General features: G+C 37.2%; 1 protein-coding gene across 1 annotated transcript; it reads right to left on the reverse strand.

Annotated features, from left to right (window-relative positions):
- rabep2 (rabaptin, RAB GTPase binding effector protein 2) lies at positions 1-16560 on the reverse strand. Its single transcript, XM_056453494.1, is given in 17 exon segments — positions 1-1549; positions 4315-4431; positions 4515-4613; positions 5670-5725; positions 5861-5872; positions 7306-7384; positions 7479-7559; positions 7561-7599; positions 7719-7816; position 8623; positions 8839-8928; positions 9946-10320; positions 14408-14431; positions 14434-14498; positions 15432-15480; positions 15482-15597; positions 16215-16560. Coding segments are annotated over 17 exon segments (1527 nt in total). The 5' UTR covers positions 16336-16560; the 3' UTR covers positions 1-1444.
- Positions 16561-17769: the final 1209 nt, after the last annotated feature.

The following is a 17769-nucleotide window of genomic DNA, read 5'->3' on the forward strand; positions in this document are numbered from 1 at the left end:
TTGTCTGTTATGGTCTTTTAGTTTAATTGATTCATACATACACAATTCACTCAGAATTGTTACTAACATTGTGCCTGCATTCATAGCACATAATTAACATGTATTAGCCCCAAATAGATTTAGTCTTTCATCACCAAATTGATCCTCCACTGCTCATTGGCTCACCCAGATACATCAAAATGAAACTAGAACACTTTCTGATAAAGTGACTTTGGCCATAAAATTACTGCAACTCTCATTGCAGTGTTCAGTAGGTAGTATTATACTAAGAGGAAAATGGACACAAAACATATTCAGTCTAGAATGATGAAACCAGTTCAGTTGAGCCTGAGAGCAACATGAATATTTCACTTTGAAAGTTTCAATAAGCTCAAATATTTGTAGAATGTACTTATGCTGTGCAAAGTCATAATGAATTTACTCTAAAGCAGTGTTTCTCAACCATGTTCCTGGAGGACCACCAGCTCTGCACATTTTACATGTCTCCTCAACCAAACACACCTGATTCAGATCATCAGCTCATTAGCAGAGGCTGAAACACCCGTAATGGGTGTGACAGACAAAGGAGACCTCCACAACATGCAGTGTTGGTGGGCCTCCAGGAACGTGGTTGAGAACACTGCTCCCAAGTATATGTTTAATTTCTTGGTTGTTGCTTGCTGGTGGCTAGCATTAACAACTAGCTATCATTACAGTTATCTTGACTCAGAAGCTAGGAGCAATTGTAACACTAGTTATGAATAAAAATGGTGTGAATTAAAAGATGCAATCTTAAAACAAATAAATATGGCACTAGTATCTAGTCAACAACTGGTCATTAAAATATAAAAAATAAAAGTTTGCATCTCATGTAACATGTTAAGATTTTAACTGTGAACAATTTTTCACAGCTAAAACAATTGATGCCATATTTTAAGTAATAATAACATAATATTTTGATGGATTGCTCATCACTGAACGATGTATTTTGGCACATATATATTTGTCCTATAACAAAAGATGGCAGGTACATCTGCAGTAGTTTGTATATACAGTTAGCACTGCCGCTATCCTCAGTTCCTAGTGTGTTTTTTTGGTTATTTTGCTGGTGACAGGTGCTGATGATTGACATTTCATCCATCAGTCTTTCTTTTATGACCAGCAAGACAAATCTAACTTTGCAGAAGCACTAAGTCTAGTACAGACAGTGGTCAGTGTATTAGCTTTACACCCAATTCAAGTATTAGCAAATCCCAAATTGTTCCAGATTGATAAGGAGTCGTGTTTAGCCTGTATTGCTCGAGATGACAGTATGCATTGTGAAGCCATGAGTGCAGAAGTGGTCGTTTAGTGCTTCAGTTCATTTTGTTTGTGTTATTTTGTTGACAATCCACCTTAGTTTGGCCCTTTAGTCTCCTTATTCTCTTCCCTTTGGTTTGACAAAGTCACCTGTTTGTATATGGTTTCATGTGGCATCTGCAGGCAAATCAGCGTCTTCTTCAATCTCCTCCCCTAAAATGTGCTTGACTTGGTTTAATGATACTGCTTGGCGAATCTGCTCCAGCTTCACCTGAAAATGCAGAGGAAATGAAAACGTTTTGAAATTGTTTTGTTTTTTTATCCTTAGTTTTTATAGATTTTTAGGAACATATAAGCAGTGGGAAGAAAACAAACAAAGAAAAAATAATAGTAATAATTAACACAAATACATCCATTCAACACATGCATACATATACATACATAAAAATGTTAAATTAACCTCAGAAAATAAATAGAATAAATATAAAATGGTTGCCAAACATGCTGTCTCAATGAAGCATAATCTCCAGGATTTTGTAAATGTTAAATTATGAATAATTATATTGTCGTTGTGGAGAAAGCTTGCCATTTCCTCCATTTAGTTTCAAAAATCTCTTGTTGTAATTGAAGCGCATGTGTCATTTTTTTCCATTCCCTCAGTTTTTGCTATTTGAAACATTCGTCTTTAGTTGGTGGGTCTTCTTTATGGCATTTACAGGTTATACCTTTTTACTTGTTGCCAATAAAATCCTAAATGCATATCTATCCTTTTCAAGTTTAATAGGAATATCTGCTAGATCAGTGTTTCCCAACCCTGTTCCTGAAGGCACACCAACAGTACACATTTTCAACCTCTCCTTAATCAAACACACCTGAATCAACTTATTAACTTCAGGTGTTGGAGTCTCTTCTGATTTTATGATGAGTCAGAAAAGGGAGACATCCAAAATATGTACTGTTGGTGAGCCTCCAGGAACAGGGTTGGGAAACACTGTGCTAGATAAAGTACATTCAATGATCTAGGAATATGAAGATCAAATGATCTGTGATAGAAGAACATACAGTTTCTTGAGCACTGCCAGAATATTTGCGCATGATGTGCCTTTTCTACTCCACAGTTCCTCCCAACAGGAATGAGGAGTCTCCAATTGTAATGATGTAATTCATGGTGTAATAAGTTTTGAAATCTTTCAATGTTATTTTATCTACCAAGCAAAAAGCTGATAAACTATCAGACATATTTGTAAAGTAAATACTAGAAAAACTAAAGCAAAATGTTCAACTTCTCTGACGGTCATTTGTACTTTTAAGGACAATTTATTTTGACAATAATATTACAAATGATGTTCTATAACATTTTTTAATCAAATATTTTGTAAAAGCAGACATGTGAAACATAACTTTTTTAAATAAATCAGGAATAAAATGTAAACATAAAAGAGTGAACTCAGAGGCAATGGAGGAAATAAATACTCAAAGAATATGTAATACATTTGGATGCTGTTGTTCTTTTGTTGCCTTGAATAATTCTATTGTCCACATTTGTAAGTTCTTTTAAATGAAAGCATATGCCAAATGATTAAACGTAAATATAAATATCATGGTCAAGATCAAGAGACACCACAATTATATTGAACGGAAACTATTTGAAATTAATATATGTGTGAATATAGATGCATGTCTGTCTATTGCTTTTGTTTTAGATCTGTTTTCAGTGCTTCCCACGCAGACTTTACTTGGGCCAGCCGCCAAGGTATATTAACGGCCACCGTTAATATAGTTAGTGACACATGTTCTTTGCACGTTAGACCTGTTAGCACTCCGACAGACAGTCTCACCTGCTCTGCTGACCCACAGTGCCTTTTTGGCACTTAAATTTTTTTTTTCTAAATCCTCTAAAACGCTTTTTAAAGCTTGTATTCGTTTTTGCATCACCTTTTACTTAAGCCTACTTTTGCTTGGCTTCACAGCTAACCACGCACGTAGTCGCGAGGGGAACCATAAAAAATATATTTTTAAATCTAAACGACTCATAAAAACTTGACCAAATACTCAAAGAGGATCAAATGACTGGTCTAAACTAGCTGCAAAATATACGTACACCATTAGAAATGGTTAATCAATGCGTTTGCCTTATTTAAATAATCGACATATTTTAATCTTGTAAATATTATCATTTTTAGAGATATTGTCTGTTTTTATTCTCTCTGTTTATTAGTTTATTTCTCATTTGCTGTATATTTTATTAATTTGATGATGTCATTAGGCCTATATTACATAGGCGATTTTATATACACATTCAACGCTTTGGCATTCAAGTTGCTTTGAACTTGAAGGACATAGAGAAAAGCAGATTTGACCTGTCATTGGGTGCACATGGCTCCTGAAATAGCATAAAAGAGAAATAGTGGATTTCTTTTATTTAAACAGTCTTTTTTCACTTTAACCCATTGAAAAGAACCAGTGTTTAACAGTGTTACAGTAAGTAAAATTATTAAAAATTTACTTATGTTTTGTTTGTCGCATATAGTTAACTATTTATGTGATGTGGGTAAAAGGTGTTTCAATTCGACTACCACCGCAAGTATATTTCAAACCTGTGGGAAGCACTGACTTTTATATGCATTTTTTATATTTATCTATAGATTTTGTGTAGTTTTAGTTTAAGCTTATTTAGATGTAGTTATTTTAGTACTTCAAATTAGATGAAACAACATTTTTGTTGTCATGTTGCCGACAACAAGCTTTAATAAAAAGTTTAGTTTTTTTAACATTTAACCTATTTTCAGCTAATGTTTGCTCTCCTTCAAATAACCCTTCACTAATTTGTTAGTTTTAGTTTTTTATATTAATATCCCCTTATGTTTTACCTCAAAGATTTGTCCAATGTCAACATCAGAGTAGAAATCATGTAGCCAGTTCAGTGTTTTATGTGTACCGTCAACAACTGATGGATTATACCAACAGAGATTGCAATGTTTATGCAGGACAGATAAAGAGCATGTTCTCCATACTGATCCTAAATCAGTGCAGTACCTGCAGTGACTGAGACAGCTGCACAAAATCCTTCTGCACAGCCTGACTGGTGTCTAGTTGAGAGCGCAGGCTGATGACCTGACTGCGTAACTCTAAACACTGCTGCTGCAACCCCGCCTGAAGGACACAGAGAGAGACGTACACCCCTGTTTAGCCACATTCACTGATATTCATCTGTGCACACAAAGACGCAGGTTTACCTTTTCCTGGATGTGAGCTTTGTTGTCTTTCTGAAGGTGAGAAAGCGCCACACGCAGACCCTGCACCTCCACTCGACACTCCTGCATTTCAGCCTCCAGCTGCAGAGACACATGGCCAAATGACTACTTTTCTCACTGCTAGCACCACTGCATTGCATTTAGTGAAGAACATGTAAAAGCGATATGCTTATCACATATAACATGAATCATTAATTTATTGAGTGCATCTAAATCTAAAAAAGCATTAAAGGGATAGTTCACCCCAAATTTTAATTTACTCACTATTTACTCAACCTTTTTTTATTTTAGACTTTTAATTTGGGCTTTTTGTCTTTATTAGATAGGACAGTATTTAGACAGGAAGCCAGGTTGGAGAGAAAGAGAGGGGGGGGGATGTCCTCGAGCCATGATTCGGAACCAGGACGCCCTGACTTGCTACTGCACCATATGTAACCCTGCTTCAACAGACTTTTGCCAAGGTTGCACTAGAATTTGAGCATGCAAAATTCTGTCGTACAGCGCTGTGAAAAGAGGCAGGAAAAGAGAGCGATTGGTCCATATTTTACATTTCTGCACAGAGAGGTCATGTTTTAAACATCGATTGGTCTCACACAGTCATGTGATGCGATTTCGCAGGTCAGAGTTCACCAAGTTTGAACTTTGCAAAGCAGCGACATGAGAAACTTGTTGAACGAGCTTGCGTTTCTGGTCTGTCGCATTCGCATGCATATGAATGAAAGTCTATGGGGCAAAAAGTGCAGTGTGAGCATGGCTTTACCAGCAGGTTTCAAACAAGCCTGAAGGACTCAATTAGTTTAATCAAGTGTGTTTAATTAGGGTTAAAGCTAAACTGTGCAGAGGTGTGGCTCTCCAGAAAGGAGTTTGACACCTGTGCCATAACCCATCGAAACTAATCCACACTGCTGTTGTAGAGTAAACCTATATATATTTATAAATAACAGGAACACAAATCCACCAACATTCTTTCCACTTACCTAATTCTGATTTAATAGAAATGCTATTTGCTAGCTTCGTATATGCTGTAAACAACTATAGGCATAAAATATTCACACATTCTGCAGATACTGAAGTTAATGTCAAATGTGTTTAAAGATACTAAGGACTTAAAAATAAAGGGCAATAGGGCATACATACCTTTTCCTTCCGGATCTGTATGCGGTCTGTCTCTACTTTCAGGCTGGCAAGCTTGACTGAGCATGAAAGAATTCACAAATTCACAATCACAAACTGACACTAGACACGCAGTTTCAATGTAGTACATCTAGTCTTAAATCTCAGCTAAGATATCAACACTAGTGACAGAAAATAAAGTAAACTTGACTTACCTTCTAAAATTTCTGGAGGAGCAGATGTGACAAAACCGAAAAGAAAAGAAAAGAAAAGAAAAGGTCGCATTTTTTTAAAGTAGACAAAACAATCAAAATCTTTAACAAACAGAAAAAACTTTAAAGAGATCCAGTAGTTCATCCAAAGACAAAAAACAAAACCTTTACTCTCCCACAAAAATATATATATTTAGAAGAAAACAGCTACTGATTCTATATGACCTTTTTTTCCTACTAAAGGAAGTCAGTGGCTTCCAGTTTCCAACATTCTTTAAAATATCTTCTTTTGTGTTCAGCAGAAGACAGAAACTGAAAGGTTTGGAACCACTTGAGTGTGAGTAATTAGAGTATATGCAGGAATCCTAAAGGCAATTTAAAACTTATGACTTTTTGAAGACCTTCTCAGAATATTAAGCCCTCATTGCCACTTCAAGTTCTAATCAGTATCAACCTTTAACTTAATAAACAGTTGTTAATAAACAGTTAGTTAAACACTAATTATTGTGTTTATTATCTACTTATTTAACAGGTAGTTAAATAAATCAATGGAGCACAACTATGCAACAGAACTCAGATGAGCTCGGAAGAAGAACAAAGCTTGAAAGAATAAATTACTTGGCTGTTTTCAGCGACAGGCTTCAGCCACTGTTTAAACTCTTATTTCTCCAACCAGGAGTACGCAAACTTACATTTTCCAATTTTGCCGTTTGTATCGTTCTGTGATTTCGCTACATGTGGAGAGCGTCACATCACCTTCCTGCGTTTGTCACAAATTAAGTGACATCACCCGGTCAAGGGAGTTTGGCCAGACATGCCCTGGCCTGAACCCATCGTGTGGATTGAGCATGCCATTGTTAATATTAGGTGGAAATTAAATATATTTATGCTTTTTTGGAGTCAAACACTTGCTTGCTCGGATCGGGACTTGTGGAGCTGTGCTTCGGTGGATTTGCTCTTCAGTGTTTGAACTTTCTCCAGTGAAATTTAAACCACACTGAACTGAACTTCAACTCTGAAATCTGGACTTTACTAGAAACTATGTTAAGCTGCTTTGGCACAATCTACATTATAAAAAGCTCTACATAAATAAACTTGAACTGAATTGAATTGAACAACGCTTAACAATATTTAAGACCTTTGTAAAAACACGATTAAGACTTTTAACTACCTTTTAAGTGCCTTAATTTTCTCATAATATATTTATCAACTTTTAATACTTAAAGACCACACGGATACCCTGATTAAGATTTTTGGATGAGCTTCCCCTTTAAGGATGAATTAATATTGAGCTTGAGGAATGATAAAAAGAAAAAAAAAAACTTTTTTCTGTGGCTCAAACACCAAAGTGATTAATTACGTTCCCGTGAGTATAGATTATATGCACTGTAAAACATTTAGGATGAAAATATCTGTAAATGAATAAATATGTAACTATATAGACAGACCGCTCTCCTCTGTGCGTGTCTCCAGCTGTTCCTGTAGGTTGACTATTTCAATACGAAGCCTCTCTTCACAGTGAGCTGCCTATAAACATACACAATGTCATTAATACAAAAACACACACACCATTCAGTTCCTCCACACCTCTTTCATCAAATCCCCATGTACACTCACACACCTCTAGTGTTGGACTGGGAGGTGGGAGGCTGTTCTCGGTTCTTTCATCCACGTCACCGTCTTCACCCTTCAGCTTGGAGAGTTTCATTACAGACTCTCTTCTGTGAGTAAGACAGCTCTGCCTGAGTGGAGAAAATGCACAAAGAAAGTTTAATAAAGAGCGTCTGATCTCATCAGGATAATAACTCATAGTAATCCTGCTAATGCTAGCTTCTGATTGGTTCAGTCACATGCTACTCACCAGTCTGCACTGAACAGCATTTTGTGACATGCTAAAAGATTTCTGTAGATCTTGAAGGAGGGCTTCAGAAGTTTGCACCTGAGACTGAAGCACTGACACTGAACAGACAAGAACACAGAGATATATTAATACAGTGTTTATTTAGCAAGAAATCATCTGCAGACATGCTATGTCAGGGTCCTCGGAAAACCATAATATTTATTTATAAACTTTTTTTTATTCATTCATTTTCATTTTGGGTGGGTCCCTTTAATAATCTGGGTCACCACAGCGGAATGAACTGCCAACTTATCCAGCATATGTTTTACGCAGCGTATGCCCTTCCAGCTGCAACCCATCACTGGGAAACACCCATACACTCTCATTACAAACTTTTTCTATTGTTATTAAATTTTTTTTCCCACAATGATGCCTCTTGTACATGTTTTGAAAGAAGCCTATATTGTCATTTCCAGTCAAAAAAACCTTGCTGGTTGAATAAAAGTAACTTTAAGTCACAATTTGTCAGGTGTATGAATAATTTTGGGATTGACAGTTCATTTAAAAACATTTTGAAATAGTCTTTTGTGTTTTAAACCATTTTTAATTAGATGTACAGCAGTTATTTCAATTTATTCATTCAAGTTGGTCAAATTCTGTTGTTTCCACATTATGCAGATTTCAAAATTTCATGATAATCTTCATAGTTTAAGATTTAAGAGTTTTTAAAATTAAGAATTTCCTAATTCTTAGTACAATTCTTAGCAGCACAGTACAATTGTTGAAATAAACACCATCAACTTTAAATTCAAGCACTTTCAAGGACCTATGTTTGTTCCTAAGTACTTTCCAGGCTTTGAATTCATATGTCTGAAACTTTCAAGAAGCGTGGGAACCCTGCAGAAAACATTCTATTCTATTAAACACTACCATTGAAATGTTTATAATTAGTAAGTAGAGAGAAAATAGAATTAGTTTAGCAGGGAAATAATAAATTATTCAATGAATCAATCAAACTTTACTTTAAAAACAGTTGCACCAATAAATAAATAATTAAATAAATAAATAAATAAATAAAAGAATAAATGTTGCTCTTTGGAACATTCAACTTGTGAAAGACAAATAGTAAGAGTTTTAGTACCTGTTTTTGTGTCTCTGTGCTTTGCACTTCCAGTTCTCTCTCTAGTTCAGCTTTCTGTTTTTGAAGCTCTGTCCACCTCGTCTTGAAGCTCTGCAAGCTACAAATGTGCAGGAACAGATTCAACAAGAGACAGTGACTACGTTACATGGAAATCAGTAACTGCATTATTTGCCTTAATCTGAATAAGACAATAAAATAATTAAGGTGTTTACATGAGTTACTTTTTGAATATTCCTTTCATGATCCCGTTTTACATATTATAGCACATAATTCGATTAATGTCATTGCGTCACCGCACTATTCACATTTGCTCTAGAGTTTCATGTAATTTCAGGTGTTTCTTTTTAATTTGACAAATTAACAGCAGTTTTGCACTTTCACTTTCATTCGGGAACATTTCATGCATGCCCCTGTGACAAACAAGAGATTGGATGAGAGTATGAACTGCTGGAAGAGTGTTGTTTTAATGGAAATTGATATGCATGCATGCCATATGGGTAAAACTTCCGTATTTCACGATGCAGGTGTCTGTGGCTCTTTACTGACTTGGTAGGTGCAGAGAATAGTGTCAAACAGCCGTATGTGTACAGAATATCATGTGACAAAATGTGGTGAAAATCCTACACGATGGTAATAGTTTGATTAAGGTTGTTTACATGTCTGTACTGCACTTCAATAACGCGACTAAAATCGGCCTACGCCACATGTCTTAATTCAATTTGTTTAGTTTATGACCCTAATCTGATTAAATTAATCAAAAATCACTGTTTACATCAGCTATTAATCAGAGTATTGTCTTAATCTGATTATTGGTGTCCATTGTAAACGTACTCAGTGACATCATGTGTTAGTCATCATGTCAATGATCTCGAAAGCAATGTTTAGCAAATAAGCTTAAAATGTCCCACACCAATTACTTGAGAAAGGCAGCACTTATGAAGAGCTATTTCTATCTGATAAATGATTTTAGATTCAATCCTAATTAGAAAGTGAATACATTACTTTTTAGTATTTTGTTCATTTCAATTCCTGACCACCACAATTTTACAGTTCCTGATACAGTTTCCATGGCAGTGGGAAAACCTAAAAGAAAGACTAAAGGTATACTGACATTGTGCTTGCAGCTTGTCCCCAGTCAGCATGTGTGACCAGTCTGTGTCCCGGTGGCGGCAGGTAGATTGCTTCTGGCACCAGTGTTCCAGTGGACAGCAAGGAGGCAGTGTCATCCTGAGGGGGTAGATGTCGAGGCAGAGAGGGTGTATCCAGAGAGAAAGATGACAGAGAGGCAGAGTCGCAGTGCTGGGGAAAGTAGTCCATCATGAGGCCTGTGGTCTCTGTGTCTGACGTCTCTGCCAGCAGCTCCAGTGGATCAGAGTCTGACCCTGAGCCCTCATGATCCGCAGCTCGGAGAGGAGAGGAATCACCCAGTGCTCCTTCATTGGGGGGAGACGTTCCTTCCACCTTACCCTTTTTAAAAATTCCCTACATGCACAATGAGAATCAGAATCAGAATCAGAATCAGAAAGAGCTTTATTGCCAGGTATGTTCACACATACGAGGAATTTGTTTTCGTGACAGAGCTTCTACAGTGCAACAGGATTACAGAGACAGGACAAAAAACAGATAATAAATATATTTTAAAAAATAGAAGTAAGTAGTGAGTGCAAATATACAGATTGACAAGTGTATGTACATGTTTATTACTATATACAACGTTATATGTGCAGTTGTTATGTGCAAATTGGCATGTAAAGTGTGTTGTTAAATAAGTGTATATGTGTATAAAGTGTATAGCAGTAGTGATGTTGGCTCCACAATTACTATCATCAAGTGTTCATGAGATGGATTGCCTGAGGGAAGAAACTGTTTCTGTGTCGGGCTGTTCTGGTGCGCAGTGCTCTGTAGCGTCGACCAGAAGGTAACAGTTCAAAGAGGCAGTGTGCTGGGTTGTGAGGGGTCCAGAGTGATTTTGGCAGCCCTTCTGCTCGCTCTTGATAAGTACAGTTCTTGGGGAGTAGGAAGCATTGTACCAATGATTCGCTCAGCAGTCCGAACTATTCGATGTAGTCTTTGGAGGTCGTATTTAGTAGCTGAGCTAAACCAGACAGTTATTGATGTGCAGATGACTGATTCAATGATGGAGGTGTAGAACTGTTTCAGCAGCTCCTTTGGGAGGTTAAACTTCCTCAGCTGACGAAGAAAGTACAGCCTCTGTTGAGCTTTTTTGACAATGGAGTCAATGTGAGTGTCCCACTTCAGGTCCTGAGAGATGGTGGTGCCCAGGAACCTGAATGACTCCACTGCTGCCACAATGCTGTCCATGATGCTCAGTGGGGGGAGAGCAGGGGGGTTTTCTCCTGAAGTCCACTATCATCTCCACTGTTTTGAGCGTGTTGAGCTCCAGGTTGTTGTAACTGCACCAGACAGCCAACTCCCTTAACCTCCTGTCTGTAAGCAGACTCGTCACCGTCCTGAATGAGGCCGATAAGTGTGGTGTCGTCTGCAAACTTCAAGAGCTTCACAGAGGAGTCTTTTGAAGTGCAGTCATTCGTGTACAGGGAGAAGAGCAGTGGGGATGAGGACACACCCCTGGGGGGCGCCAGTGCTGATTGTACGGATACTAGATGAGAATTTTCCCAGCTTCACCAACTGCTGCCTGTCCGTTAGGAAGCTGTTGATCCACTGACAGACAGAGGTGGGCACAGAGAGCTGAGTTAATTTGGGCAGGAGAAGTTTTGGGATGATAGTGGGATGATAGAAGTAAACAAAGATGATAAAAACACCAATAGGTAGATTAATAATTAGGGGAACACAATCTAATGGATAGATTGTTAATCAACAGATATGGTGGTAAATTCTTTCAGTCATTCTACAAAAAATACAAGTGTATTACTGCAAAACCTCACATAGCATGATTGGTTTAAATTCTGTACTACAATAAATTTAGCATCTGAAAGTGAAAACTCCAATAAATGCATATGCAATAACACTGGCAAAACTCAAACTAATTCCAGGCCTTTACAGTGTTAAATTTTAACTGTGTGCCTTAGTACAGGGGCTCCCAAACTTTTCAGCCCACAACACCCAAAATAACAATGCCAGTGACACACGACCACCAATATCCTCTGAGGGTGGTTATAAACACAAAAATCTTGCATGCAACGGCGCACACACACACCAATAGACCAAGTCTATTCTTGGTTTTAATTTTTTTAATGTATGTGAGTGCCGTAAATGTGCCAGAAAGTTTTAACCTGGTGCTATAAAATCAACCTGCTGCATCTGACACTATTGCGGTGTCTTTATTATAATGTAATACCCAGGGGTCGCAGTTCAATACAACTAATAACTATAATATATATAATATATATAGTATATAGTAACTATAAACTACTATTTTATCTTTAGTAGATTATGGATAAAATATGGTTATTCTAATGGTTTAATAAAATTAATTAGATTTTTGGTTAAATTAATTAGATTTTTTAGTTTTCGAGCGCCAAAAGGTGTGTTTAAGAAATGCTGGAGAGGCCCCTTTCATTTTAAAACGCTGATCCTCCATGTCAGTGTTGGATGGGGGAAAATGGAGACATCTGAAAACAGAGGCAGGGCTGCAGACATTCAACTCTCTGATTGGGGCTTTTCCCCTCAATATGAAGAAGCCTACACAAATGTTCAGTCTTGCACCTGCTCCTTCTAAGTTCAGACTTCACAAGTTTGATATGGAAAATAATGTCCAGAGGAGACGTTGGGTAAATCTTCAAAGGGAACAGTGATCTTGATAACCTCATTCACATCACCCTGGCTACGTTGTTTCACTATCTCAATAATAAAATGAGAACGTGATATAACGAATAGGCTATTTTCATTTTGATATTAACAACAACTTAACAGACAACAAAAGTAATGAGACGTCGTGTAGCTACATATTCATATGACCGTCATCTTCACTGTAGCCATATTTATAACAAAATAGAGTCTATAACATAACTGTCTCCTTTCATTTTCAATGAAAATATGAAACATACCCTGCCTCTTTTGCTTTTAGTTTTAATAATTAATAATGGTCATTATAAAAGTATAACGTACTATAAGTTTATACAATACAGGAAATAAAGGCAATCGGTCTAAATGTGCAGAATCAGTGTACGCGGTTACATAAATGAATATATTAACTTATCTTTGCGCTCAACCAAAACACGTTACCTGAGAACAAGTAATAGAGTCAAAAGACCAAAGTCCAGGAATATGTCGACAACAAGATGTATTAAATATCACATTTAACAAATATAGTGAGATGAGATTGCAGTGGTAGATCCTTGATGAACAGTCCGACACGCACAGCTCTCATCTGGGTAGATGTGCTCAAAGCACCCGCTGACTGCCTGGAGCTCAGACGCATACATACGCTGCAGCACGTGCCAGAGTGCGTGTGTGTGTGTGATCACATGATGCATGGTTTCAGCGGTGTAGTGTTTTCAGCGTATTAGTGTAAACAAAGTCTCAGTAAATTCTGACTGTAAAAGGGTTTGTGTTGTTACACTGGGTTCACTCCAAACACAGAATTAAGTATTCACACAAGTTAAATACTTGGAATCTGCCTCAAATAAGCAGAAATTCATGTGAGGTAAAAAACATTGAGTGAGTAAACTAGAACCAGTGATGTGGTGCTCTGCGTTTGGAGTTTGTTTGTGTTAAACACAATGCCAGCTTCTGTGCCAATTTTCATGGCAAACCCTAAAACTGTATTTGGATTAACTCTGTTAAAATTCACTTTAAATGTATAAACTTAATAAAATACATTTATCACCGAACCAAACCAACACAATACAATAGAGCATGCTTCATATTTAGTGCGTTTACACATAGAGCATGTGGGAGGATCTTCTCCTAGAATTAAAAACTTGCGTGTCATCCAGTGACAGGATTCTACAATGGGTCAAAAAACTATCTGATTCCACTGGTTGGAAAATGTATAGAGGTTTCGTTTACCAACATTAGGGCTAATTTCATGACGTTCCTGTGTTTGGTGTAAACTCAGCATTACAGTAGTTGATGGTAAAATCAGGCCCTACAGATGAAAGAGGAACTGAAGTATAGAATACAGGAAACTGAAATAAGTCTTTAAGAAAATAAAAGAGGAAAAAATTCATTGTTTGGAGAACACAATGTGTCGGGCAAAATAAAAACAAGGGACATGAAAAGACAGGGCGACATGGGTGGCTCAGTGGTATACTGTCGGCTCACAGCAAGGTCGCTGGTTCGAGTCCTGGCTGGACCAGTTGGCATCTCTGTGTGGTGTTTGCATGTTCTCCCCGTGTTCGCATGGGCTTCCTATAGCTGCTCTAGTTTCCCCCATAGTCCTAAGACAAGCGCTTTAGGTGAATTAAATAAACTAATTGGCCGTAGTGTATGTGTGTATGGGTGTTTCTTGGTACTGGGTTGCAGCTAGAAGGGCATCCGCTGTGTAAAACAATTTGCTGGATAAGTTAGCGGTTTCATTCCGCTGTGGTGACCCCTGATGAATAAAGGGACTAAGCTGAAGGAAATAAAATGAAAAGACACAAACCTTAGTGTCATTGGGCAGAGCAGCTCCTCCTCCCACTGCGCTCTCTCTGACTGCAGAGCAGATATTCTGGCTTCATACTGAGCAGCTGTTTCTGAAATGGGCAAAAACAGAGAAACTGGATATAAAGGAATTGAAACTCATTTCCTGCTGCGTCCAGTTCTTTGGGTAATGTTCAACTTCATGACATTGAAGCTGACTAATGGAAACTGCAACAGATTCAAATCCACCTTACACTTCTAAATGTAACAGCTTATGAAACAATGCAGAGTGAGATTTTAATTTGCAGGATGCACTCGGCAGATGCTTTCATGCAAAAGCGACTTAAATAACATTCAGGGCATACATTTTATCAGTTCATGCATTGCCTCTGAATTGAACTCGTGACCTTGGTACTGCTGACGCCTTGCTTCGCTGTTTCAGTTACACGCCTGCGGTTGTTAAATGGATCGTGAATATATAAATATATATATATATATATATATATATATATATATATATATATATATATATATATATATATATATATATATATATATATATATATATATATATATATATATATATATATATATATATATATATATATATATATATATATATATATATATATATATATATACACACATACACACCACACACAGTTGAAGTCAGAATTATTACCACCCCCCCACCGAATTATTAACCACCGTTTACTTTTTTCCCCAATTTCTGTTTAACAGAGAGATTTTTTTCAACACATTTCTAAGCATAATAGTTTTAATAACTCATTTCTTAGTAAAACAGCTTTTATTCTAGCCGAAATAAAACAAATAAGACTTTCTCCAGAAGAAAAAATATTATCAAACATACTGTGAAAATGTCCTTGCTCTGTTAAACATCATTTAAGAAATATTTAAAAAATTAAAAGGGGGGCTAATAATTCTGACTGCAACAGTGTATATATATATATTACACACACACACACACATATACATATATAACAGTCCTCAGACCTGTGCTTTGGCAACATAAAGCAACTCCTCACCTCCGGCAGAGCCTCCATGTAAGGACTGAATCTCCTGGTCACAGTGTTTTTTGCAGGTCCTGCAGCTCCTCCTGTTTGCTAAGCTCGCAGATCCTCGCCACGCCCTGCCAATGTTCCAGCTGAGCTCTGCACTCGATTAGCTCAGCCTGCACGTCAGATCCAGCTTCTGTTTGAAGGGAAAAGCACACACACAGAACTTCTTTACAAACTCTGCTAAACACCCCTCTCCCTCCACTGTTTTATTTTTAAAGATTCAAGCCAAAACAGCTGCATTATGTGTGAATACAGGTGCGTTACAGATATGAGGACACGCATGGTAAAGCTCCATTACGAGATGTATTTGCCAAAAGCAGATAACCGATAAAAGTGCTGTTTAATTTGTCTAACGCTACTTAAGGTTATAGTCCTACACACAACATGACAATGTCTGATTCTGATTTAGTCGCAAAACACCTGTTGATTTCTGCAGGACTGTTTTTACCCTATTTATTTAATTTATTTTTTTATTTTGTTGTTGCTGCTCTTTAATAAAATACAAGAGTGACCCCAAATCAAATTACGTTCACAGTTGTTATTAATGCATGTAAGATATAACGCAGTTGGTGCGCTTTAAGAGCCAGCGTTACGTGCTCAAATTTGCCCCTCAGAGCTCAAACTGACCATTCCTAGCGAATATAATCGCACAAATCTCGGAATGACCGCCCAAATGTACATCGACACTTCTTACACACCACACAACACACACACACACACAGACTGTAATAATGTAGCAGTTGTTCATACCGTCACGCTCGTCACTGCGCGACGCGGCTGCTGTTGTTGTCGTGTCCGACACTTCCATGGCTTCCACGTCATTTGTCTCGATATTTCCCTTTGGTTTCGTTATTCTTCCCTTCGCCCGCATCCGTCTTCCTTTTCCCTGTGTGCAGTGCAGCAGGGCCGGCCTTCAGCAAACTGCACCAAGAGTTCAGGAGGAAACAACTTTCCCCGGTTCAGTCCTGCGGATGTTACCTAACCCTCCTCCCTAGAGTCTCTCTCACAAACACAGGCGCTCCGCATGTCTCAAACACTAGCGAGGGCTCTAGAGTGGAGATAAGCGCGCTGCTCTGAGCTGTTCGTGTAGGCGCTCGTGATGCTGTCTAGAGAGGCAGCTGACTTCATTTTGCGACACTCCCAGAGAGGATGTGGGCGATCCATGCGATCCCAGACAGTTTTCTTTGACAAATATATGGTTTTGATTATGTGACTGTTCTTCAAAATACTGCAACTAAAACCAGTGTGGCGAATTTATACATTGACGATCGGGGTGGGGGGTCAACTCCTTTTGGTAGTAGTTTGGTAATACATGCTTCAGTGAATAAAATGTATGAATGTATTTAAAATACATGTAATTTAATAATAAAATGTATTATGTTTTGAGGGATATTTAGTGACTATTTTAGAGGTTACTGTAGGTCAAACTATACAAATTATTATCTAATGTTTCTTTTTTAGGCTACATTCTGATTTAAAATGCCCATTTTCCCCAGTAATGTGTTTTGTGAATGCTGAAGATATCTATTAGGGGTCTAGAACTGCCAGTTTCAGTCTGTTGATTATTTTTCCTAGAATTGATTAGCGATTATGCATTCACAATGGTTTACACCATTATAGTGCGGGATCAAATGCATATTTATATTACACATTTTAAATTATTAAAATTTAAGAGATAGATCAGAGAAAGCCAGTTCTTACTATTAAAGGGCCGACCACCCATACATCTTGTTCTGTTGTCCTTCGGGTCGGGGGTTGGGAATAAAGCTTTAATAAGGGGGTCAATCCCCCCAACCTGTAATTTGCCACCCTGACTAAAACGAATGACATCCAGAAACTGCAGGATGTAGATTACAGACGGTATTATATTATGCAGGATATACAGTGCTCAGCATAAATGAGTACACCCTATGTTGATAATGACCATTTTTATCCATTTCTCAGTGAAAATAGGTCATATATTTTGGTTGCATTTGAACAAAACAGATTCATTAAACAAATATTCATTTAAAATATCATTTTAGTCACCAAACATATTTAGAAATTAAAAGAGAATACAATTAAATTCAAGCAAAATATTGAAAAAAAATTTAAAATAAAGTGTTAATTTTGTAGGTTGTATTTTCATTTTTTTTGCTCTTTTTATTTAAAATTTTCCCCTCTAACATATCAGTTTGAGCTACTAATTTTTGAACCATTATTGTAAGTTATTTTGTTAAATAAGCTCCCAGATGTGGCTTCAGTACTGACTAATCTAATGTATATGCACAAATATAATACGGTAAAGCTTCCTATAGAAAATATG

This window comes from Danio aesculapii, chromosome 3 (assembly GCF_903798145.1).
Source record: "Danio aesculapii chromosome 3, fDanAes4.1, whole genome shotgun sequence".
NCBI lineage: Eukaryota > Metazoa > Chordata > Actinopteri > Cypriniformes > Danionidae > Danio > Danio aesculapii.